At 36.7% G+C, this 25,998-nt stretch overlaps 1 protein-coding gene across 11 annotated transcripts in view; it reads left to right on the top strand.

Moving 5' to 3' along the window:
• Positions 1–25,998, top strand: part of MON2 (MON2 homolog, regulator of endosome-to-Golgi trafficking) — a 146,925-nt gene that overhangs the window by 86,899 nt on the left and 34,028 nt on the right. For 10 of the 11 annotated variants that reach the window (XR_010321818.1, XM_023558375.2, XM_023558371.2 and 7 more), the window contains 5 exons: positions 5,532–5,722; positions 8,586–8,646; positions 9,888–10,011; positions 13,933–14,140; positions 20,271–20,353. Coding sequence is in view for 10 of the 11 variants with exons in the window: in XM_023558375.2 (XP_023414143.1) it covers positions 5,532–5,722; positions 8,586–8,646; positions 9,888–10,011; positions 13,933–14,140; positions 20,271–20,353 (667 nt within the window). In the remaining variant the exon portion in view is untranslated. Of the gene's footprint in view, positions 1–5,531; positions 5,723–8,585; positions 8,647–9,887; positions 10,012–13,932; positions 14,141–20,270; positions 20,354–25,998 lie in introns of those variants that run through there. The other variant, XM_064283937.1, reaches the window with a different exon arrangement.

Below are 25,998 nucleotides of genomic sequence, written 5' to 3'. Positions count from 1 at the left end.
CTTTTCCTTTCAACATCTTACTCTTTAGCCTGCAAAGATAATTAAGTCTTTTATGCTGCAAGAACTTTCAACTCTACCTACACAAGTTACCATCCTTTTTCAGCTTTCCTTTACTTTGAGACTCCTTTAAACAACTTCATCTAGCCACCACTCACCCATATCCTGTTGCATACTGGCTTACTTCCAATATTGCACTATAAAAACTACTTTCTCGAAGTTACAGAAGACCAAATCTCCAAATCCTAAGTCTTTTACTGATTCTTTATCTTTCCTGGAACATGGTATTGCCCTTACCTTCTTAAAACTCTTTCTTCCCTTAACTTCCATGATACTTCTTTCTACCCCATACCACCTCCCCCACCACAGGTTTTTTCTCTTTCCTCATTTTTTGAACATAATTTCTTTAATCACCTTTATTACCAGGTGGAGCCCTGGTGGCATAGTGGTTAAGAGCTCGGCTGTAACCGAAAGGTTGGCAATTTGAATCCACCAGGCACTCCTTGGAAACCTAATGGGACAGCTCTACTCTGACCTGTAGGGTCACTATGAGTCGGAATTGACTTAATGCCAGTGGATTTGGTAGTTTTTGTTATTACCAGGTACTAACTAAATGTTAGAGATTAAAAAACGAATAAGAGAATTCTTACATTTAATAAATGAGTTTAGGGAGTGTAGAAAGGCAAACAAGTAATAGCAATTCAGTGTGTTAAGTTGTAGATGAAGACCACAGAATGGAGGCAGCTTTGCAACCAGATAAACCTAGTTAGAATAGTGCACTCTGTCAATGCTGCTCTATGATTTTGGTCAACTGGACCTGTCTGAGAGTATTCTCATCTGTAAAATAAGAATAATATTAATACCACTTACATTTCTTAACTATTAAGAGAGTCAAGTGAAATATAGCATTTAGTGGTGCTTTCCAAGTGTTATTGTTAGGTGCAGTTGAGTCAGTTCCAACTCATAGCGACACTGTGTACCACAGAACGAGACACTGCCTAGTCCTACACCATGCTCATAATCATTATGCTTGAGCCCATTGTTGCAGCCACTATGTCAATCCGTCTTATTGAGGGGCTTCCTCTTTTCCGCTGACCCTCTACTTTACCAAGCATGATGTCCTTCTCCAGGGACTGATCCCTCCTGACAACATGTCCAAAGTATGTAAGACACAGTCTCGTCATCCTTGCTTCTAAGGAGCATTCTGGCCACACTTTTTCCAAGACAGATTTATTTGTTCTTTTGGCATTCCACAGCATATTCAGTATTCTTCTCCAGCGCCGCAATTCAGAAGCATCAATTCCTCTTTGCTCTTCCTTATTCATTGTCCAGCTTTCACATGTATACGATCCAATTGAAAATACCATGGCTTGAGTCAGGCGCGTCTTAGTCTTCAAGCTGACATCTTTGTTCTTCAACGCTTTAAAGAGGTCCTTTGCAGCAGATTTGCCCAATGCATGCGTCTTTTGATTTCTCGACTGTTCCTTCCGTGGGTGTTGATTATGGATCCAAGTAGAAATGAAATCCTTGACAACTTCAGTCTTTTCTCCGCTTATCCTGATGCTGCTTATTGGTCCAGTTGTGAGGATTTTTGTTTTCTTTTCGTTGAGGTGTAATGCATACTGAAGGCTGTGGTCTTTGATCTTCGTCAGCAAATACTTCAAGTCCTCTTCACTTTCAGCAAGCTAGGTTGTTACATTTGCATAACATAGGTGGTTGAAGTCTTCCTTCAGTCCTGATGCCCCATTCTTCATATAGTCCACCTTCTTGAATTATTTGCTCAGCATACAGATTGAATAGGTATGGTGAAAGGATACAACCCTGATGCACACCTTTCCTGACTTTAAACCACTCAGTATCCCCTTGTTCTGTCCAAAACAACTGCCTCTCAATCTATGTAAAGGTTCCTCATGAGCACAGTTAAGTGTTCTGGGATTCCCATTCTTAGCAATGTTATCAATAATTTGTTATGATCCACACAGTCGAATGCCTTTGCATAGTCAATAAAACACAGATAAACACCCTTCTGGTATTCTCTGCTATCAGCCAGGATCCATCTGACATCAGCAATGATATCCCTGGTTCCATGTCCTCTTCTGAATCTGGCCTGAATTTCTGGCCGTTCCCTGTTGATGTACTGCTGCAGCCGCTTTTGAATGATCTTCAGCAAAATTTTGCAGGCATGCGATATTAATGATATTGTTCGATAATTTCCACATTAGGTTGGATCACCTTTCTTGGGAACAGGCATAAATATGGATCTCTTCCAGTCGGTTGGCCAGGTAGCTGTCTTCCAAATTTCTTGGCATAGCCGAGTGAGCACCTCCAGCACTGCATCTGCTTGTTGAAACATCTCAATTGATATTCTTTCAGTTCGTGGAGCCTTGTTTTTCACCAGTACCTTCAGTGCAGCTTGGACTTCTTACTTCAGTACCATCAGTTCCTGATCATATGCTTCCTCTTGAAATGGTTGAACATCGATCAATTATCTTTGGTATAATGACTGTGTGTTTTTTCCATCTTCTTTTGATGCTTCCTGCATCGTTTAATATTTTGCCCATAGAATCCTTCACTATTACAACTTGAGGCTTGAATATTTTCTTCAGTTCTTTCAGCTTGAGATATGCCAGGCATGTTCTTCTCTTTTGGTTTTCTAGCTCCACCTCTTTTCTAGCTCCACCTCTTTGCACATGTCATTATAATACTTTGTCTTCTCGAGCCACCTTTTGAAATCTTTTGTTCAGTTCTTTTACTTCATCTACTTTTCAGATACTTAGTGCTAAATATGTTAGTTCTCCCCACAGATAACTGCCTATGAGATTTTGGGAAAATGAACAGAGGTGACACTTGATAATGTCTTTGAATAAGGAGTAAGAGTTTGCTAGGTAAGAAAAGGGAAGAGGAGCATTGTAGGTAAATTAAACAATGTAAAAGATCATGGTACGTTTTCAAGAAACAGTGAGAAATTTAGTGTAGGGAGGTAACAAGGCCTGGAGTAAGTCTGTTAAGGTAGATGTGGGTCTTACAAGCTGTCATAAGGAGATCAGACTTTATTCTTTAACCATTTGAAGGGTTTAATGCTGAGGAGTGAAAAGAATCAGTTTGTATTTTTAAAGGTATTAAGGAGTTTCTTTTCTGGAGTTTCAAAACTCTTTGTTGATGCCACTTATTATATTATGGCATGGTTAACTGGAGAAGGCTCTCCTCCTTTCTCAGGAAGCATGAGATTTGTGAAGGTAGGAACTGAATTTTCCAGTTCAGCACAAATTTACTGATTACCTACTGTATGCCAATCCCTGTGTGATTACTTAAACATTTTAAGAAATAAATTGAATGGATCTGCTGTGCATAATGTTCCCTTGATTTCAGTAAAATATTAATTGCAACAGTAAAACCATACTTTTCTTTTATCTAACTTTGAGTTTTAAAATTTTAACTCAGAATGACCCTTGTATCATTGAGTATTTTCAATGCAAAGGATATACAATCAGGCTGAAACTAGCTTTAACAATAAAGGGCATTTATTGGTATACTTAATTAGAAAGTTCAAAACTAGAGGGAAGGCTTTAGGATTGACTGATTCATTGGTTCAGCAGTATCACCAAAAACCAAATGTCTTTCTCTCTGTTCTGCTTTCTAAGAGTTGCCTACATCCTAAACTATGTTTCTCCTCTTAGTTGTAGGCCAATAACATGTATGTATCCTGTGTATCAAGTAGGAACAGGAGGGTGTGATTCTACCATATTATTATTAACTTTCTAAATTTGACCTTAAGTGGACTAGCTTTGGTCCTTTGCCCATTCTTGAACCAGGGATTATTGCAAGAGAAATGGAGTAGATTGATTGGTTTAATAAGCTAATTATCTCCTTACCCTAATTCCCAAACTTGGTTAAGGTCAGCTTTCTCCCAAAGCACATGGGTTGTGTGGAAGTGGAGAGAGAGGAAAGGGATAAATAGATTCTGGATAGATTGATTTTCTATTAATGGAAGCTGATGTCATGCTACTAATATGTAATGATTCATATGTTCCCCAAGAGAGTACTTAGTAATAATTTGTATGGAGGATGATGAAATTAGGTTTTATATTCATTCCATAATTGTGCAATGTAAGAATTTATCTCTTCTACTCTTTGGCTTTCTCAGACTAGAATTTTTGTATACAAGAATATTCACTGTAATAAGAATTGCCTGACAGTATGCCAAAATTATTTATTGATGGTGCCCTGAGATAGCTGACTGTGATAATTTGGTCAGTCTAGTCTTCTAGTTGCCAGATAGACCTAGAATGACCAGAGAAGTCCATTCCAAATCACCAAATTAGTTATTTTAATGATTAACAGCAACCTGTCTCAAAAGTTGATCAGTTAAAAAAAAGGTCTCAACATCTTAGTCACTGTACATAGCTCAGATACGCTGCTTCTGTACCCTCATTTATTTAAATGTAAATAAACCATCTTCTTGAATTATCAGTTTTACTGAAGTATTTCAAAAAGGAAAAATAGTACATTAAAATATCACAGGGTAGAATAAAAAGTTCAAGAGTTTTAGAGAAAAACATAAGACTTCAAAGTAACGCTGCTTTAAGCTGTGTTTACTCTCGCGTAAACAGTAGTTATATATATATATATAAAAAAAATATATATATATAGTCGCTATGAATTGGAGGAGGAGACCCTGGTGATATAGTGGTTAAATTCTACGGCTGTTAACCAAAAGGTCAGCAGTTCAAATCCACCACGTGTTCCTTGGAAACTCTATGGGGCGGTTCTGCTCTGACCTATAGGATCACTATGAGTCGGAATCAACTCGACGGCAACAGGTTTGGTTTGGTTTTTGGTTATGAGTTGGCATCGACTAGACAGCAATGGGATTTTTTTAAACATTAGTTAAGGAGCCCTGGTGTTCCAAAGGTTATGCATTTGGCTGTTAACCAAAATGTCAGAGGTTTGAACTCACCAGCCATTCTGCTTGAGAAAAGACCTAATGATCTGCCCTCATAAAGATCTCAGCTTAGGAAACCCTGTGGGGTAGTTCTCCTGTGTCCCATAGGGCAGCTGTGAGTTGGAATTGACTCGACAGTATACAACAAAACATTAACAACAGCACAACATTAGTGAGAAAATATAAGCAAGTATTAATCTCTCCCAAATGGGAGAATCACATCAGCCAAATTATTTTCTGCTGGAAGAGGTTATTGCAGGGTGTTCTGATTCTGTAGCATCTATAAAACTGTAAATTTCCTAATCTGACTCTTAACTTTTCAGGCAATATCCCTATTTTTTGTGATGATAAAAATTTGGTTCATTGTTTATAAGATGGAGACAGGTTTTAAAAGTATATATTTCTAGGCAGTAGGATTTAAAGACCGTGCCTGAGAATTGGTCTTTCTGGAAAATAACATACTTTTTAAGACTAAAATGCCTTTGCTGTAATTTTTTTTCCTCTGCTATAGTTTTTTTTTTTTAAGTAATTAAAATTTGGTGTGTGTGTGTTTTAACTGCATACTTATCTTAAATTGTTTTTATTTCCACAGACTCTTAGAGTTCCTCTCAGTTTGAAGTATTCTTGTCCTTCTGAAAGCACATGGAAACTAGCAGTATCTTCTCTCCTCAAAGTTCTTTCTATTGGGCTTCCTGTTGCCCGGCAGCATGCTTCTTCTGGAAAATTTGACAGTATGTGGCCAGAACTAGCCAGTACTTTTGAAGACTTTCTCTTTACTAAAAGGTCAGCTTATTCATTTTTAAAATTAGGGCAGCCTTTCGAAAAAGTGTCATCACATCTGCAGTTGTTCTGAAAACTGTCTTTATTAACAAAGTAATTGATTGTTAAGATTGTTAGATTGTGTATAAAACAGAAGTGCATCAGACATTTATCCACTGGGTACATTATCTATGAGCAATGGAGATTTTTGCCCTTCAGAGTGTTTTTGGCTGTGAGCCAGGAATCTTGCATATAAGATAATGTGAATACATCATAATTAAGAAACCATAATTTTAACTTAATGAAGCTAGGAAAATCCATTTTTTAATCTGAGACCCACTTGACATTACAAGAGGAAAACGGTTTCAGAAAAATCAGTGTATTACCAGAATAAATAAGCTCAGTGGTGATAATGATCAGCCCTTTAGGATGTTTATGTTTGGTTTTAAAAAATGGAATTTTCATTGTATCATATCCAAGGATGAATTTTATGATACACGAATTATACTCCAATAAAATATTTTATAAACATATACAGAGAAAACTGACAAAAAAGTATAAATACATTATCAGTTAAAAAAAAAAAAACTACAGGGCAGAGAAGAACTGCCTCACAGGTTTTCAAGGAGTGCCTGGAGTGCCTGGTGGATTTGAACTGCTGAGGTTTTAGTTAGCTTGGCAGCCAAGCTCTTAACCACTACTCCACCCGGGCCCTTATCAGGTTGAAGGCTCTATTCTTATTTCAAATAAATATTCATGTAAACAATTTTTTTAAGCCAGTTAATACTGTGTTTCTTAAACTTAGAGAATTAAGGATCTTATATGGCCCATTTGTACCTACAATGTTGACCATCTCCCTTTATAAGTAAGCTCTTAATCATCAGCATTTTCTAAACTGTAACCAGTGTTTTTTTGATATGCTTAAAGTACCTAGAAAGGATAGTAGCTATAAATTAAATGATTAGTATGGGTTCTGGGATCAGAATACTCACCTTGTGCACAATCAAATAGTTTCCTGATCTTTATGGATCTTTGGGATTAGGAAGAGTGAACCGTTCCATTTTTAGCTTTGATTTTTTGGGTTCTGGCCATTCCTAGCCTTGTTATTGTTGTTAGTTGCTGTCGAGTTGATTCCAACTCTTTGAGATCCTATGTGGCAGAATAGAACTGCCCCGTATGATTTTTTTTTTTTTTTTTTTTTTGGCTAAAACCATTATGGAAGCAAATTACCAGGTCTTTCTCTCATGGAGTCACTGGGTGAAGTTCCCACCACCAACCTTTCAGTTAGCAGCCGAGCGCTTAACCATTTCACCAACTGGGCTCCAGTTTTTAATTTTGTACATTACTTTCTTCCCTCATCACAAGATATTTTAGCAATGCAACGAGTGTTTCTGTTATATACTCCTAATAACATTAATATTATTAGTGTAAGTTCCTAATAAGTTATCAGTCCATCATTGATTACCACTGCCGTCATCACAAATCTTTTAGTATCGCTAAACACATTTCTTGCTTATAAATTAGAATTAAACGCAACTTTCATCTTAAAGATGCAGATAAGATCTGGGAAGCTACTTTCATGGTAGTGGTTGTGAAATTCCATTCAGGTTTGAATACATGTCTTTAAATTTTTTTCTTTTAGTTCCTACTGCCAAATTACAGAGTTAGCATAAGACTTGCAAACTAGTGTCTAAGTTTCATGGGACAAGAACTGGGTCCATCTTGTTCACAACTGGGTCTTGAACACCAAGAATATATAATTCTTGATACAAAGCAGTCAGTATTCATAGATATTTGTTGAATGAAAAACATCTAAACCAAGTTCTAGTGCCTGTAATATTGTTTGTTTGTGTGTATTTTAATACCTATAATAAGTGAATAAAACAAATAATGCCAAACAGAGCAAAAAGAGCACTGGTACAAAAATGTATTCTATGTCTCTAAACCTAAATGTGTCTGTTTTTACATTTAGAACATAATAGAGAAGAATTTAGGCTCAAGTATCAGATAAGTCTGGGTTCAAATTGCGGCCTTGCAATTTTCTTTCTTTTTGTTCTTGGGCGTACTATTAGCCATTATAAGCTTCAGTTTCCTCTTCTGTCAATTATATGATAATAATATTTTACGTACAGAGTTGCGGTACGATCATCTGAGATAATACAAATAAAGCACTTAGTACAGTAGCTGACTCTAATTTTAGCTGCTATTATTATCACTGCCATCTTATTCTCAGCTGGTTTTGAGTAGTTAATATCCCACTATTTTATGAGTATAATAGCATTTTACTGCTCATTCTTATTAAGAGCCATTAAGATCTGAAATTCACCTTGGTTCTCTCAAAACTGTTGACTGAGAATGATTTTCTGCTTTAGAAAACCTGAAGCAGGTTTTCAGATGTTTTGAACAACTTTTCAGATGTTATCCATCTTGTATTGTAGAGGTCTTTAATACATTGTACTTATGACAGGTTAATGATGAATTGGCAGTCTCTAAGTGAAGAACTCAGCAACTTAACCTAGGTTTTCTTAAATTACTGACAAGATAAGTGAACTCATGTCTTCTCAGTGGTAACTTGTGCTATAACTGCCGATGATGGATAATATCCTCACCTTTCATCATTTTTTCATTTGTAGCACTGAAAGAAGTTTAGTTCTATAAATTGTATTTAGTTCAGGATTAGAGCGAGTATTTTTGTAGTTAGAATTTCATGTTCGTAATTAGCTTAGTCACTTATACTAATGACTAGTTAAGAATATGATTCTTTTTAAAAATGGTAATGTTTCAAACTGAGTGGGAAATAGAAATTTTTGTCATTTGAATACTATTTATCTATTTTCCCAGGGAATATTTACCTTTAAAAATAAAGTGTTTTATTTATTATCTTTAGCATACCTCCAGATAATCTGTCTATTCAAGAGTTCCAAAGAAATGAAAGTATTGACGTTGAGGTAAGGAAGCTATTTAGAACATTTTCCTGTGGCCATTTGTGAAAATTAAGTATTAGAAATGTTGAAACTATAAAATTACTGGAAGAATAAAGTTAACAGGTTAAGGTTGAACCTAAAGGCATTAAAACAAAGGTTAAAGGTTAATTTTTTTAAAGCATTGACATTTAAAAAATGACTTTCTTAGATTTTTATGTACTTGTGCTGTGTGCATATTGTCTAGTTAGTTTGTTGATTGTGTCCATTTAATAACTTTAAAAAAGCACTTGATTCAGTGAAATAAATCTATCAGGTATTAAAAAACTTATACAGTAGTATGGCAAACCAGATATTTGTGGTACAAACTAATCAGTTTAAGTTGCTTGTTTTTTTGTTTTTTCATTTTTAACCAGCTGTAGATACAGCCTCTAGAATTCTTGAAGCTAGTAGTGTTTTGTTAAAGAACGTATTTTGAGGATTACAAATGAAATGTGAAGAAGTAGCTTTTTTTTTTTTTTATTAACTTTTATTGAGCTTCAAGTGAACGTTTACAAATCAAGTCAGACTGTCACATACAAGAAGTAGCTTTTTTGACTGTGAATTTTTTTGGTAGTGGTGGGGTGTCCCCCCGCTCCCCTGCCCTTGGGTTTTTTCCCTTGCAGTGAAATAGGAAAACTCTTAAGTAAATCAGATCAAATGAATTACTTTAAAGTATACATTTAAAAAGTATAGAGGTCATCATATAGATATAAAATATTGAATTTTGTGCCACTACCGTATTAAAACTCTCATGAAATTTCTTTTTCTTCAAAGGACAAATTTTAATACATGTTAGAAATAAGATACTTGGCAAAAATAAATATAACTATTTCTCTTATAGTGCATACTTTGTAGTTATAAGTTATTTGTGGTTATTTGGATATTTTCGTATAACATGGGTAGTTTCATATGCTGTCTATTTTTCTCTAGAGCACTGTTTAATTTATCATGTTGAAGACCAATATTTGTCAATAGTTGCATAATAAATATTTAATAGTATTAACTGTTTTGTAGTAAAGTTGCTAAGACAGATGAGCAAAACAGACTGGTAGTGATTATGTATATTAACATTAAAATGTTCATGTCCTTTTCTCAAGGAGGATTCTGATTTTCTTTTTAAAAGTAAAATTTAAATTTTACTTTAGAAATTATAATTTGATCATAATATTTGACATAATCTCTCTCAAGGAAAAAAATGCATTTGGATTTGCTTTTTTTTGTTTTAGGTAGTTCAGCTTATCAGCACTGAGATACTACCTTATGCCAATTTTATTCCCAAAGAATTCGTTGGCCAGATAATGACCATGCTTAATAAGGGCTCAATACATTCTCAGTCATCTTCATTTACAGGTTTGTTATTTTAATTAATTTTTTTTTTTTTAATGTTAGTATGTATCGAAGTACTTTTGAAGAAGCTGACTGTAGAAATATTTAATTCTATGATTGTGGTAAATGTTAATTGGAAAATGATAAAGTAATTTTTAAGAACATTCAGCTTTATGAGGGGAAAGTAGAGTGAATAATCTGTGGATAAAAGCATATTTGCAAACCCTGGTGATGAATTAAGTTGCAAAGTACTTAGGGCATCAGCTCAAGTCATTGCATTACTGGTACGTGAAGTCATGGATTATTTGGAGGGCAGTATTGTGTAGAGAAAAATTAATGTGTGTTCTGCCACTTAGTAGTTGGTTAACTTCTGAGTCTCAATTTTGTCATCTGTAAAATGAAGATATAAATACCTGCATCTCAGCACTATAAATTGCGGTTAGCCCATCAAAAAATAAGATGCCTTAACATTTTTTAAGGGAACTAACATTTAATGTAGATCAAGAGGCAGTTGTTCGGACAGAACAAGGGGATACTGATTGGTTTAAAGTCAGGACAGGTGTGTGCCAGGGTTGTATTCTTTCACCATACCTATTCAATCTGTATGCTGAGCAAATAATCCAACAAGCTGGACTATAAGAAGAAAAACGGGGCATCAGAATTGGAGGAAGACTCATTAACAACTTGCATTATGCAGATGACACAACCTTGCTTGCTGAAAGTGAAAAGGACTTGAAGCACTTACTGATGAAGATCGAAGACCACAGCCTTCAGTAAGGATTACACCTCAATATGGAGAAAACAAAAATCCTCACAACCGGACCAATAAGCAACATCATGATAAATGGAAAGGAGATTGAGGTTGTCAAGGATTTCATTTTACTTGGATCCACAATCAACAGCCATGGAAGCAGCAATCAAGAAATCAAAAGACGCATTGCATTGGGTAAATCTGCTGTAAAGGACCTCTTTAAAGTGTTGAAGAGCAGAGATGTCACCTTGAAGACTAAGATGTGCCTGACCCAAGCCATGGTATTTTCAATCGCATCATATGCATGTGAAAGCTGGACAATGAATAAGGGAGACCAAAGAAGAATTGATGCCTTTGAATTCTGGTGTTGGCAAAGAATATTGAATATACCGTGGACTGCCAGAAGAACGAATAAATCTGCCTTGGAAGTACAACCAGAATGCTCCTTAGAAGCAAGGATGGCGAGACTGCGTCTTACATACTTGGGACATGTTGTCAGGAGGGATCAGTCCCTGGAGAAGGACATCATGCTTGGTAAAGTAGAGGGTCAGTGGAAAAGAGGAAGACCCTCAACGAGGTGGATTGACACAGTGGCTGCAACAATGGGCTCAAGTGTAACAAGATTTTGAGGATGGTGCAGGATCATGAAGTATTTTGTTCTGTTGTGCATGGGGTCACTGTGGGTCGGAACTGACTGGACAGCACCTAACAACAACAGCATTTAGTGAGTGCCTACTATGTTTAAGTTATTATGCTAGAAGTATGTTTTCTCATTCCTTACATTTCTCTGAAGATGGGTAACCATATAACGGAAGAGGAAGTGGTTTACAAAGGTTGAAAAAATTGCACAAAGTTTTAAGGCTAGAGGCCAAAATTCACACTGTGAAAGAACTGCTTGCTTCTTTTCATTATATCATGCTACCTTATCGGGAGATAATATTTAAGTTGCTTTTTACTATTTTTTTTTTTCTAAATTGTGCTCAAGCCTTAAATATTATTGTAGCATCATAAAGTGATTTTTCTGTGAGATGATTAAAAAATTGTAAATTTGTACCATGCGTATCCTTAAATCTCCAGAATTTCCCAGAGCCGTTACTAACTTCTGCTTCTAAGCAGTACTGAACACTTTTAAACCCCATTAAAGAGCATTTGGAGCCCTGGTGGCACAGTGGTTAAGAGTTTGGCTGCTAGCCAAAAGGTCGGCATTTCAAATCCATCAGCTATTCCTTGGAAACCCTGTGGGGCAGTTCTACTCTGTTGTATAGGACTGCTGAGTCAGAATTGACTCAATGGCAGTGGGTTTAAAGAGCATTTATGTATACAATTTGACCACTAGATGTCTCTCATACTGTTTACTTCACAAACTAGTTCTGTTCCCTAGTCCAGACAATTTTTAAAACTGACCTGGTAAAATGTAGATTTAACAAACATGAGAATCTCAGAGAAAAAAAAAATTAAACTGCATTTATCTTAATCTAGGCAACTTTTTATTATTAAAACTATATTTCAGAAACTTGTAGATAAATTATTGTAAAATACTCCCTAAACACAATATTCACAATTAGGTATAAATGTCTTAAGCTAAATAAGGACTACTGAGTTACCATGTATACTTTTACTAACAATTTTCTGATGTTTCTGGCCATTTATAGTGTTAAGTGTACCAAGACAAGGAAGATAAACAAATCTTCTTCCAAAGAATTTGCAGTAGAACACAAACTTCTTAGCCTTAACTTGGAGTTTCTTTTAAACATATACATACAGAGGTATTCCTTGCTAAACAAGACCAACCTATACACACGAAGGTTTCAGTGATCGATTTTTAGTCCCCTAAACCAAAACCCAAACCAAACCCGTTGCCATCGAGTCAATTCCGATTCATAGTGACCCTATAGGACAGAGTAGAACTGCCCCATAGGGTTTCCAAGGAGCACCTGGTGGATTCGAACTGCCGACTTCTTGGTTAACAGCAGTAGCTCTTAACCACTATGCTACCAGGGTTTCCTTTAGTCCCCTGCTCATGTATTATCTGACAGCCAAAGGTCCCAAGTATTTGAGGAAATCATCTAAAATGACAGAGAAAACTATATGCAATAAAAGGAGAATAAACAAAGGAATTGAGTAGGAAGTGGTTGATAACAATAGCTTCTAGGGCCTAAGTGGATACTGAAGAAAATGAAGCCAGAAATGAAGAAACAAATTAGGCTGTTTAGACCCAGTTTTAGATGAGGCAGTTTACTCCTCCCCACTAATTTCTTTGCTACTGTTAAACATGTGCTTTTTTAATAAGGGGTTCTGCATGCTTTTGGAAAATAAGAAGCATCTAGCTTTATCTCGTCTACAAGTGTTCAAGATCTGAATTGACTTTTCCAAATTGAATTTTCTACCTTTAGTTAATCAAAAAGCTGAAGGCAGACTTTTTCTAACTTCTCAAATTAATGAGTGACCTTAAAAACCAATATTCTTTTGAAGGTACCTTTTGCAAAACTTCCTCTCTGTCTTGAGACCTGCTTTGGAGACTTATTTCCTCCTGACTGAGTATTCTTAATCCTTATACTAGAGACCCCCAACCACATAACCAGTGTATGCTGGTAAAATGTTTAATCAACTCTCTAAGGAGGGAAATGCCTGATTTGTAGTGATTGCCGATTTCTATGGGATAAACACTCCCACTTCCACCATGGCCGATTTTAAGCTATCCATGGTATATCACTGAATGTGCAGTTGGGAAGGGTGTCCACAGTTGACTCCTGTAAAACAATACAAGTGGACTCCAGCACACCACTGCAAAGGATACTTACGGGCTGTAGCTATCTCTGCTATATAATTTTTAATTGAAGCTAATCCAGAAGGGCCAGATAACTTGTTGCCTGTACATAAAGACATTTTTACTTCTTTTTGTACTCTGTATGCCTTTCATTTATTTTTGCCCTATTGAAATCACTGAGACCACCAATAAAATGTTGGATAGAAGTGATGAGGGAGGACAATCTTGCCTTGTTTTTGATCTTGCAAGGAGGGTAGAGAGTTGTTCAGTGCTTCACCATATATATATTTTTTTTTAATTATAGGCTTTTCATAGATGCCCTTCATCAGATTGAGGAATTTCCTTTTATTCCTAGTTTGCTAAGAGTTGTTATCATTATGGTGGCTTGATTTAACCTCTTCTTAATCAAAAATTGTTAATTTCACAGAAGCAGAGATTGATATTCGTTTGAGGGAGGAATTTTCTAAAATGTGTTTTGAAACATTGCTCCAGTTTTCATTCAGTAATAAAGTCACAACACCTCAAGAAGGCTATATCTCACGAATGGCACTCTCAGTGCTTTTAAAGAGGTCCCAAGATGTACTACATCGCTATATAGAGGATGAAAGATTAAGTGGCAAATGTCCTCTTCCAAGGTATGTATTTTATTTTATTAAAGAAAGAAATCTACTGATATGATCATTGTTAATAACAAAGAAAGCTCTGAAAAGCAAGTATTCTCATGAGTGATCTGAACTGACCTGAGGCTGTTTATAATTTATCCCAAATAGTGTAAATCTTTGTAAGTTTTGCTTCATAAGTTTTTCTGTGTTTTATTACAGAGTGCTTCCTCAGAGCTCTCATGGATGTTAAGTAATATATATGCACTAAGTTACCTTTTTTTTTTTTTTTCAATTTAAAAATAATTGAATTCCAAAAAAACTTTTACCAAAGATTTTGGGGTAAGGGATTGTGGATCTGTATAAGCACATGATATTATCTCCTACAGTGAAAATAATAGAAAAATCTCACTCTAAGAACAGCCTGGTTTGTTTTACAGTCATTTCAAGGCTTCTCTGTAAGTCAATTAGCCATATCTTAGATCTTTTCATCTAATCTGCTCTATGAAGCCCTTCCACCTAACTGGATTTCCCTCTCCTATCCAACCCGATGCCAGAGGAAGGGCTTTAGGTCTTTCTGCTAAGCCAAGGCTAATCAAAATCATAAAAAGTTGTCATCATAAATGAGGGTTAGGTTACAAATCTGTTTGTTTTTTTTTTAATGTGGAAAATAAGGTTCAGGGCAAATCAAGTGAAGTAAAATAAATAGAAAATAATATTGGATGACGAAGATATCAAAGTCAGCAAAGAAGAAAATCATTACAGTTCCTATTTCATGGGTGGTTTTGGAGAGGTAAATCACTAGCCCTAAGTCTTTATGCACATTCTTACTTACTTACAATGAATTGTAATTGACATGTCCGAAGATATAAACATTTTTAAAGCATTTGTTACGTATTACCAAATTGCCTACCAGAGAATTATACCAATTGACATTCTCCTGGACGCTTTTCTTCAATTTTTAACATTCTTAGTGATTTGCCAGTTTATCGTTAATTTTATCTTTTTCTGGTTTGATAAATGGAAAATAGTCACATACTAGCTTGTCTTTTTTTCTTTTCTTAATTGCTAATGCTTATTAGCCATTTGTATTTGGACTTTTAGGATCTTCTGTATTTTGAATTTCTAGAAAGTAAATTATACCTCCCATATTCAAATTTACATACAAAAACATTCCGAAGATAGGTGTTAGTAATTCAGTTATGGGCATGATTGAAAAGTGATTAATCAAAATTGAGCTCTGAAAATACATTGGAAAATGTATTAATAAAGTTGCTTTGCATGGAATATTTTTATTAGGTTATAACATACTGTTTTATTTTAGAAATCAACCTTCTCTTCATTTCTTATGTTTTAAATTTACTCTAATTACTGCCTTTAGTTGAATTTTATTTGTAGTTCTCCTATAAGATTATATTGTATCATGCTATCTTAGTCATCTAGTGCTGCTGTAACAGAAATACCACAAGTGGATGGCTTTTAGCAAAGAGAAATTTATTCTCTCACAGTTTAGGAGGCTAAAAGTCCAAATTGAGCATGCTAGCTCTAGGGAAAGGCTTTCTCTCTCTGTCAGCTCTGGGGGAAGGTCCTTGTCATCAATATTCACCTAGTCCAGGAGCTTCTCAGCACAGGAACCCCTGGTCCAAAGGACCCAGTCTGCTCCTGGCTCTGCTTTCTTGGTGGTATGAGGACCCCCGTCTCTCTGCTTGCTTCTACCTTTTATATCCCAGAAGAGATTAACTCAAGATACAGCCTAATCTTGTAGATTGAGTCCTGCCTCATTGACATCATAGAGGTAAGATTTACAACACACAGGAGAATAACATCAAATGACAAAATGGTGGACAGTCACACAATACTGGGAACATGGCCTAACCAAGTTGACACACATTTTGGGGGGACACAATTCAATCCATACCATTCTACCATTTGGCTCTTTCAAAAATGTATATCCTTGCCACGTGTAAAACACTTTCACCTCATTATATCATCTCAGAAGTCTTCAATCAACTCCAAATTCAGAATTTCATTTTCTGCAAAATTCTCCTCCATATGTGAAGTCTAGAATGCGAGTTATTCAAAGTAAAATGGTCGAACCAGGTCCAAGATGGATATTGCCATTACAGATGGGAGAAATTGGAGGGAAAGAAGAGATAACATGTACCAAGCAAGTCAGCAGAACACATTACATTAGCACTCAAGACTTGAAAATAATCCTCTCTTCTATGAGACCAGTTAGGCAGTTGCCCTGCCCTCCAGACTCTGGGTGTTGGCTACACCCTCCGGATTCTGGGTGGAGGCCCCTCAGCCTGGGGCTTCAGCTCTGCCTTCCAGGCGCACTGGAATGGGGACTCTCCTTCCTCAACTTTGGGCAGCCCCATTCTCCTAGTCCATCTGAGTGGCAACCCAACTCCCTCAGCCCCAGCAGGCTCTGTTCTTCTGCCCCTTGTGCATGGCAGTCCTGTCCCCTCCGCTTTGGGTAGCAGATCTGCCCCCATCCCACTGGTACTCGTGAAAGGCAGCCCCACACTCTGGAGCCAAATTGGTGAAGATCTGACTCTTTGAAACCTAGGAGGCTGTGTTTCCACCCTTAGAAACTTCAGAGGCCATGGCTCCAACTCTGGAGACCCCAGGGGTCGTGGCCCTACCCTTTGAGACGGAGGCAGTTTTGCTTCCCATGGTCCTTGTCTCTTCAGCTTTTGCTTCCTGGTTACTTGGCCTTTTGGCCCCTTGGGCCTCACTACCTGCATCTGCCCTACTTGGACAAGTGTTCCAAAGCTCTTTAGCTCCACCCATAAGTCCTTTGAGGCACCTTACTCCACCAGTAAACTTTGGTGGAAGGTTGTCAGCTCTCTTACTCTGTGGGTCGGCAAGCTTAGCTCTACGGATAAGTGCTCAGAAGCACTCCACTCCACCAGGAAGCCCCCTGTGCACAGGCACTCAGCTCTCTCATTCTGTGGGTCAGCTCCAGCACTGTCTCGTGCTGGTCTGTTCTGCTGCTGATTCTCACCATCTGCTCTCTGTCCAGTGTAGCAGCTCTCATCTCCTTCTGAGTCCTTACCAGAATTGTCTTTCATGTCCATAATTCCACTAACAGTCTCTTCAAAGCAATCTAGACTTTTACTATCAGCCACTTTAAAATTCTTCCATCCTCTGTCCATTTACAATTTCAAAACAGCTTTCACATTTTAGGTATCTGTCAGAGCAGCAGCCCACTCTCTTGGTACCAAATTCTGTCTTGGTCATCTAATGTTGCTATAACAGAAATACCACAAGTGGATGGCTTTCATAAACAGATTTATTCTCTCACAGTTTAGGAGGCTAAAAGTCCAAATTCAGGGTGCCAGCTCCAGGGGCAGTCTTTCACTCTCTGTCGGCTCTGGGGGAAGGCCCTTGTCATCAGTCTTCCCCTGGTCTAGGAGCTCCTCGCCACAGGGACCCTGGGTGCAAAGGACACGCACTCCTGGCTCTTCTTGCTTGGTGGTAACGAGGTCCACCTGTCTCTTTGCATACTTCCCTCTTTTATATCTCAAGAACGATTGGCTCAAGATACAACCTAATCTTGCAAATTGAATCCTGCCTCATTAACAAACTGCCCCTAATCTTGCCTCATTAACATCATAGAGGTAAGATTTACAAAACATGGGCAAATCACATCAGATGACAAACTGGTGAACAATCACACAGTACTGGTATTTATGGCCTAGCCAAGTTGACACACATTTTTGGGGGACACAATTCGTGACACATGCTTTTTGATGCACTATCCTGAAATTGTTTTCTGAAAAGTTACATTGTAACACAACAATAAAATACATCTGTGCTCATAAAGGAGTGTTTGAAGTAGTTCCCTGTCATAGTATTCAGAAAGTCCTGTCTATAGAATAGTAACACAAACTCATACCAGGAATGGGGGTGGGGGCAGGAGAGACTATAGAGTGGAACAGTTTTACTTCTGTAAAGAGAAAGAAGGAATCAGGCTACTCCTGATCCTTCACTCCAGCTTCATTCTTCATTGCTAATGTCTCCAGATAGCGCCACTTTAGGATTAACGATTTCAGAGCATTTTGTTTGTTGTATTAGAAAGTTAAATAAATACCATTATAATTTTGACTATACTCTTAATAAACATGGTAAATATGTACCAGGAGATAATAGTAGTGTGTTCCCATTTAAGCTTTGAGAAATCTTTTAGTACTACACCTGCTCCTCACTTATCGACTATCTTGTTATCCGACATTTTGCATTTATAACAATAATTAAAAAATCTGACTTTTTGCGCATTAACGATGTACATATGGCAGTAACAAAAGCCAAGGTGAGAGTGATGCTGACTCTGATGGTTAAGATTATAAGTCAACTTGGCTGGACCATGATTCTCAGTGGTTTGGCAGTTATATAATGATTTAGTCATCTTCCATTATGTGATCTGATACGGTGATCCTCCATTTCTGCATAGCATTGATTTTTGCATAAAATCTGGTCTTCGCAACCTAACCGTGTCGATAAGTGAGGTATGGTGTAGTTAGTTTAAAAAAAAAAAAAACTTTAGTGGAGAAGTTTTGAAAGCATGTATGTAAAATATTTTAATCTAAAGTATTATAAGGAGTATCTTAGAAATAAATTTATATTTTCATGAGTAGATTGCCTTCCCCCCCTTTTTAAATTCATAACTTAAGGTGAGAGTAATTATAAATCTGATTTGTACACTGAAGTACATGTTAATAAAAATGATTTTTTTTTCCTTTATAATTTAAAATTAATGTTAACTTCGAATTGTATTGTGTTCATCATTTTTTCAAAGTACATCTATTTGTACAAACCTACACATGGCATATTTGTATAAAAACACACATGGCAATTGAAGCTATGTCTGCAGATCACCTTTCAGCCTGATAAGGAGACTCTAAAACTATATGAGGTCTGTGGTCCAGAGTAAGGGAGGCTAAAGTGGGGTCTGGGCCAGGAATCCATTTTGTTTGGAAAGCCTGTGAAACCAGAAAACAGAACTGGTTAATAATTACAGAGGGTAAGGTCAGTTATGCCTGTTATCTGGCATCTAAGGAAATGCTTTCTTTGTAACCAAGCTAAGAACAAATGTCAGTTTTTTTCCAGGGAGCCTTTATGCAACCTCTGCATTTCCAGAAATGAACGAATATCCAATCTCCTGTAAACCCTCCTCTTGTAAACCCCCTATAGTCACTAAGATCAAGGCACATATCACCAGATGGTAACTAGTCAACAAAAACTCTTTAAAGCAATCACTGTAAAGATCCCGTTTTTGTTACCCCACCTTTGACAATGGTGTATCAGTGAATAACCAATCAGAATTTTTCTTTACTTTCTTCTGCAATAGTATGTTGGAGACTCCAGGAATGTGATTCAGTGGATCCCTTAGTCTCTTGTGCTCAGTGCACATTGACAGTTCCATAGCTCAAATTATTTTCTTTGCCTTGGCTTAGTAAAGCTCCATTTTAATTGGATTCAAGTCTAGGGTGTTTTTCCCTTACCATGAGCCAAACAGTAGATTGGCATATGAAATAAACAGTATCACCTGTGAGTAATATGCTCCCTTAGACAATTAACTATATGAGACCAAGGGTCAGCATTTACCCAAAAGCAAAGATGAGAAGGCAAAGAGGGAAGGGAAGCTAGATCAATGGGAAACAGAACAAACACAATAGAAATAATGAAAATGCTGACACATTCCAGAAATTGTAACCAATGGCATGGAACAATTTGTATAAAAATTTTTAAAGGAGGATCAAATTTTCTGTGTAAATTTTCATCTAAATCACAAATTTTATTTTTAAAAAACATTTTTTTTAATTGAAATTTAGAGGAATGTTTACAAAATAAACTAGTGTCTCATCAAACACGTTATTGTATGACATTTGTTGGTAGTGCCATGACATGTCAACACTCTCCCTTCTCAGCCCTGGGTTCCCTATTACCAGCTTTCCTCTTCCCTCCTGCCATCCAGTCCCTGCCCCAGGGCTGGTATGCCCCTTTAGTCTTGTTTTGTTCCCTGGGCCTGTTCAGTCCTTGGCTGAAGGGTGAACCTCAGGAATGGCCCCATTACTGAGCTGAAAGGGTGTCCGGGGGCCATAAAAAAACAACATGTTTTTAAATCTTGTTGGAAATAATTTTTCATCTCTTTTTGTAGGCAGCAAGTAACAGAAATCATATTTGTCTTAAAAGCAGTCAGTACTCTCATTGATTCACTTAAGAAAACTCAGCCTGAGAATGGTAAGTGCTTAGAAACTCAGTTATTCTAAACTCCTAACATTTATATGCTATTTGTGATGCACTTTTGTGTTGTTATTAAGTTAACTGAATTTTAGGAACATAGCAGCCGTTAGACTTTCTTTTCTCCAGTCCTCATCACAGCAAAACATCAAGTCAATTAAGTAAAATTAATTTGTAATGTTTTATCTTCTTTATGTTAAACAAGAGTTTAACTGTTTTCTTTTACTAAATTGGTCTAATAAATTCAGGTGTTGCGTGGACAATTTATATTAATATAGAAGATCACTGATTTGGGTTGGGGGCGTAGGTAGAGTCTTCCATCCTCCATTTATACTGATTTACTTTATAGGTACAAACTGTATAAATAACTTTAAGTCATTTTGTTGCTCTTTCTCATTTTTTCCCCTCTCTGTTACTCACTTATGTTCGATCCATTCTTTACATTATTTTCAAAAAATTATTTTTTTTCTAAAGCACGGCTTTGAGCATTCATTTACCCACCCATACGAAACAATTAATAAAAAAAAAAAAATGTCACTTACCATTCCCTACAAAAATGGAAAGAGTACTACAATCTGACTCTATTCTATTCATACTTTATTTACCATTAGGCTTTGTGTAAACTCTCCTGTCCAACAAAAATTTTCAATCTCCCCAAATATTCCCTTTTTGCTTATTCCATTCCCCTGCTTATATCCACCTAGCTCGAATACCATCCCTACTCTTAAGCGTTCTTTTTAACTTGTTAGAAGTAAATGTTATCTCTTTTCATTGACTCACAGCATTTTTATATGAATCTTTGTCTGAAAGCATTCTGTTTGTATTACAGTTATACATATACATCACTTACCTCCCCTTAAATTGTAAGCTTCTTGAGAAGCTTTTGTGTTCTGTTTCAAATCTTACACAACATTGCTACTCAAAGTGTGGTTTGTTTGACTGGCCACTGGTCTGAAGAGAATATTACTAGTCCAGGACAAGATAAAGCGATGTCCCCAGAATATGAATCCATTGTGCCACTAAACACACTGTTTGGTTCAGCTGACATTTTTTATACAACAAACTATGTTAAAGAAGGAAACAGTTGATTTACATTCTGGCACAAGCACCTCATCAGGTAGCAGACTGCCACTTTAAGAGGCATTACTTTCAATACCCAAGAAAAAAGGAAATTCTCAGTTGTTGTTAGGTGCCATTGAATCGGTCCCAACTCATAGCAACCCTATGTACAATACAATGAAACACTGCCCAGTCCTGTGCCATCTTCACAGTTGTTGCTCTGTTTGAGCCCATCATTGCAGCCACTGTGTCAGTCAATCTCATTGAGGGTCTTCCTCTGTTTTGCTGACCCTCTACTTTACCAAGCATGATGCCTTTCACCAGGGACTGGCCTCTCCTGATAACATGTCCAAAATACTTGAGACAAAGCCTTGCCATCCTCACTTTTAAGGAGCACTGTGGCGGTACTTCTTCTAAGACAGATTTGTTCATTCTTCTGGCAGTCCATGGTCCATTCAGTATTCTGCACCAACACCATAATTCAAAGGGATCAGTTCTTTGGTCTTCCTTATTCATTGTCCAGTTTTCTCAGACGTATGAGGCAGTTGAAAATACCATGGCTTAAGTCAGGCGTACTTTAGTCCTCAAAGTGACATCTTTGCTTTTTAACACTTGAAAGAGGTCTTTTGCAACAGGTTTGCCCAGTGCAATATGTCTTTTGATTTCTTGACTGCTGGTTCTGTGGGCATTGATTACGGATCCAAGTAAAATGAAATCCTTGATAACTTCAGTCTTTTCTCTGTTTATCATGATGTTGGTTATCGGTCCAGTTGTGAGGATTTTTGTTTTCTTTATGTTGAGGCGTAATCCATACTGAAGGGTGTAATCTTTGATCTTCATCAGTAAGTACTTCAAGTCCTCTTCACTTTCTGGGAGCAAAGTTGTGTCATCTGTATATCGCAGGTGGTTAATGAGTCTTATTCCAATCCTGACACCCCGTTCTTCTTCATATAATCCAGCTTTTCAGATTATTGCGACAAACTGACAGACCAAAAATAGGATTACTGGGTTCAAAACAATATTTATAATTTTGGTAGAATAGCACCAAATTGCCCTCTGAAGTAGTTGTACAAATTTATATTTCTACCAGTACTTTGAGAGAATCTCTTTCCAGTATGGAATTTTTTAATAATGACAATTCTGACTACTATTGTCTAAGTAGAGAAATCTTATCAATAAAATATTTTTTACTCTTTATTTTTTCTAATGAGTGTTGCCCTCCTTTAAATGTAGGTAATCTAAGACAATAAAAGGTGAAATTGGCATTGTATCAGCCTGGAAAAAACAGTGACTGTCAGTGTCACATGTTGGTCCTACAAAATGTTGTTTTGGAAGAAATGTTTCAGAACATAAAATAAAGCATTTGATTGCTTGTAACATTTTGTATAGAACTGTGTAATATAGAAATGAAATACTCAATTCAGTATGAAAGATTTGAAGTAATAATTAGAGATAGTTGTAAAATTTCCTGTTTTTAAGTCCAAATGAACTAAATTTCTGAAAATTTTACATCTCGGTGTGTGAATGCATTTTCATTATCTAGAGCAAGTTTTCTCAAACTGAGATTCATGGATAGCTTCAGGATGTCTTCACACCCCCTTGAAATTATAAGCATAGTTTAGTGTGTAATACATGTTTGGTGGGGAAAGGCAAAGAAAGGTTCATTGGATTCTCAAATGGGTCTTTTAATCTTCAAAATAGATTTTTAAATTACTGCTTTACAGGTCTTTGAAAATATTAGAAGTAAACACTTGGGATCATACAGTTCGATACCAGATTTGATCATGTATAATGATTGACATCACAGTAATCTTAAATCTGTTAATATCTTTTATTTTTCCCCAGATAGACTTTGATGTGAAATAATTATTTCGTCCTCCTTTCCAGCTCAAACTAAATTGATCACAAACCAATAAAAGATGTACCTGTTTTTGCGGCAAACAAATGATCCCAAAACTTAGTAGCTTAAAATAATAAACATTTTTTTTAATTTTTTAGGTCAGCTGAGTGGTTCTCCTGGCCTGGGTCAGCTTAGGTGCTCCTGAATGAATTAAGATGGTCTCACTCTAACATGTTTAGTCGAGCCTAATGTACAGTTCTTAATTTTTTTTAATATCATGTTTGTTAATTCCCGTTGGTCAAAACAAGTCACAAGGCCAGCCGAAAGTCAGTAAATAGTTAACGCTGGCCATTTGAAGTTTCAATTTAAAGTATGTATGCAAGCATCCATTAAAAACTTGGCTTTCAAAATCTTCTAATGAAATTATAGAGCAGCCTCCAACTTGATAGGTGTGAAAAAGAGTCACTGTAAGATCCCAGTTAAATACAAGTGTTTATTACATATTGCCATCCTTCATATGTAGGGATGCTACTGAAAATGTTTTTGTTTTTTTTTAAATAAAGGTATAAAGATTGGTGTAGCATGATTTCATCATGTAAAAATTGTTCTTTGATTTGTGATCAGAGCTGTTATTTGCAGAAGTTGTCACTGTTTGTGTCTTTGACTCCTGTCAAAATTGGCCTAATGTCTTTGCCCAAAGTCTTTAGTTGCCAAAGTGTTACTGCTGTTTTCCCCAGCAATATAGAGTTAGGACATACTGTTTGAATCGTATACCTTAAAAGTGAGTCTTTCACCATTCCCTGATTACATTTATTCCAATTCAAATTTCAATTTCTGGGCCTTTTACTTACTATTGGAGGCTGTCATTCGCTCATATTATTAAAGGTTGTTCTTCCCTCACCTTTCTTGTTTCGACTTGTAGCCTGTCCAGTTGTTCACCACTGCATTTGGCTCTAAACAGAAATTTTGGACAGGAGGCACATTAGACAAGTGTACATTCTTTATTTCTGCCCTAAGGTTTTGTTCAAAATGTCCATTGGTTCCCCTTCATTGGTGAGCTATGTTAGGTAACTAAACTTGGAAGAATCTTCTTTCTCCCTAAAACCTAGGGCAGAGCCTTGCTTAAGAAGACTAGCACTTCTTTTCCTGGGTCCTATCAGGCTTTGCTTCTTCTTAATAACCTTACTAGCCCACAGTATTTCTCCAAATAACCAAGAGGAAGAACAGGACTTTGACTGATTTCTTTTTCTTACCAAAAGCTCTGTCATCTCCAGTTGGTGGGAGGATGGGAGAGGAAAAGAGTTTGGAATATATCCTATCTGTGTCCTTGATTTCTTCCCTGCCTCCCTCCCAGAAATATGTATTGAGGGCGGCATAGATGCTAGGCACTGAATAGATATGAGTAAATAAAACAAAAATGGTTTTTTCTGGTGTGACAAAAAGAAAATCATTATCTACTCATGTCAAGTTAAAGGAGGTTGGCATCTTCATAGTGTCTATATAAAGGAAAAGATTAGCACTAAACCTTTTTCATTCTGAATTATGCCTAAAGTATTTTTAAAAATATGAAGCAAATATGTAGAAAAGAACTACATGCCTACAGGTTGATTGATGGTCTGATGAGTGACTATGACAGTGTTTTCCTCAACCAGTTCAACAGGACAGCCCCTTCAAGCTCTCACTTCAGTCCTACTTGCTAGTTAAGCATAGGGTTCTCATCTTGTAGTAAATCGGAAGGGAAAGGACTGATCGAGGCTAGAATAAGGAAGATTTGAGAATTGACAGAGGAAAAGGAGACACAAAAGCCTGGATTTGCTGACACGAAAGTTCAAAAACTATTCAGGTCCAATTAATGTAGGGGAAAACAGCCCTACACATATTGCCAAAAAACAGTGTGAGGGACAGTCTTCCACATTCGGTTGCAGCAGCAGTGCTCTACATATGCTTGGTTTCTCATAGTCACCCTTGGTAAAGCCTAAGACCTGTTAGTTTAGTTCTATGAGAGAATCTCTTTGGAAGGTAGAATGATACATTCTACATCTCTGAGTTCCTCACTATCTGACGTTTTTCTGGAGCAGGAATTGTAAATGCATGTGTCTAGCAGATTGGGTCTTTTATTACAATGCTTTAATAAATTCATGTGAATTATGAATTCTCAAAAGGGGTGATAATGTATGCAATATTTTCCAAACTTACTTGGCTATGATTTTTTTTACTAAGAGATAACTTGAGTAACACTAGTTTGAGAAAGTCACTCTTTTATTTTACAGTGGAAGACGTTGAGATAAAGAGAAATTAAATGACTTGGCCAAGGATACCCACCACTGCCTTATTTCAGAAAGATTTTTGGGCGGTTAACGCTCAGTAAATTAGGCAGTTGACGTGCAGTAAAATACAGAACTAAAGCTCCTTACTCATAGTATTTTTTCTTTTATACTACAGCACCTCCCAGATTTGAGATTTGTCCCAAAAAGTGTGGTATACTTACACTAAGAAAAATCTGTCAGCAGGTTTTATTGCATATCAGGCACTCAGCACTTTCAGGAAAATAGAAATGTAATGTGTGATCTCAGAGTATAAGGACGTTACAGACCGATTGGAATGAGACACTTTTGTCCATTCAACAAATAGCATTCAGCTGTGCTAGTTGTTAGTGGTAAAGAAGGCAGACATTGCCACTGCCCGTTAGAGTTTATATCTAGCTTTAAAGATTAGCAAACACTACAAGAGAAGAATGGATCTATGT

This window comes from Loxodonta africana, chromosome 4, assembly GCF_030014295.1.
Source record: "Loxodonta africana isolate mLoxAfr1 chromosome 4, mLoxAfr1.hap2, whole genome shotgun sequence".
In the NCBI taxonomy this organism is placed as follows: domain Eukaryota; kingdom Metazoa; phylum Chordata; class Mammalia; order Proboscidea; family Elephantidae; genus Loxodonta; species Loxodonta africana.
Note: the sequence above shows the minus strand (reverse complement) of the source record. Positions and strands in the feature narration are given on the sequence as shown.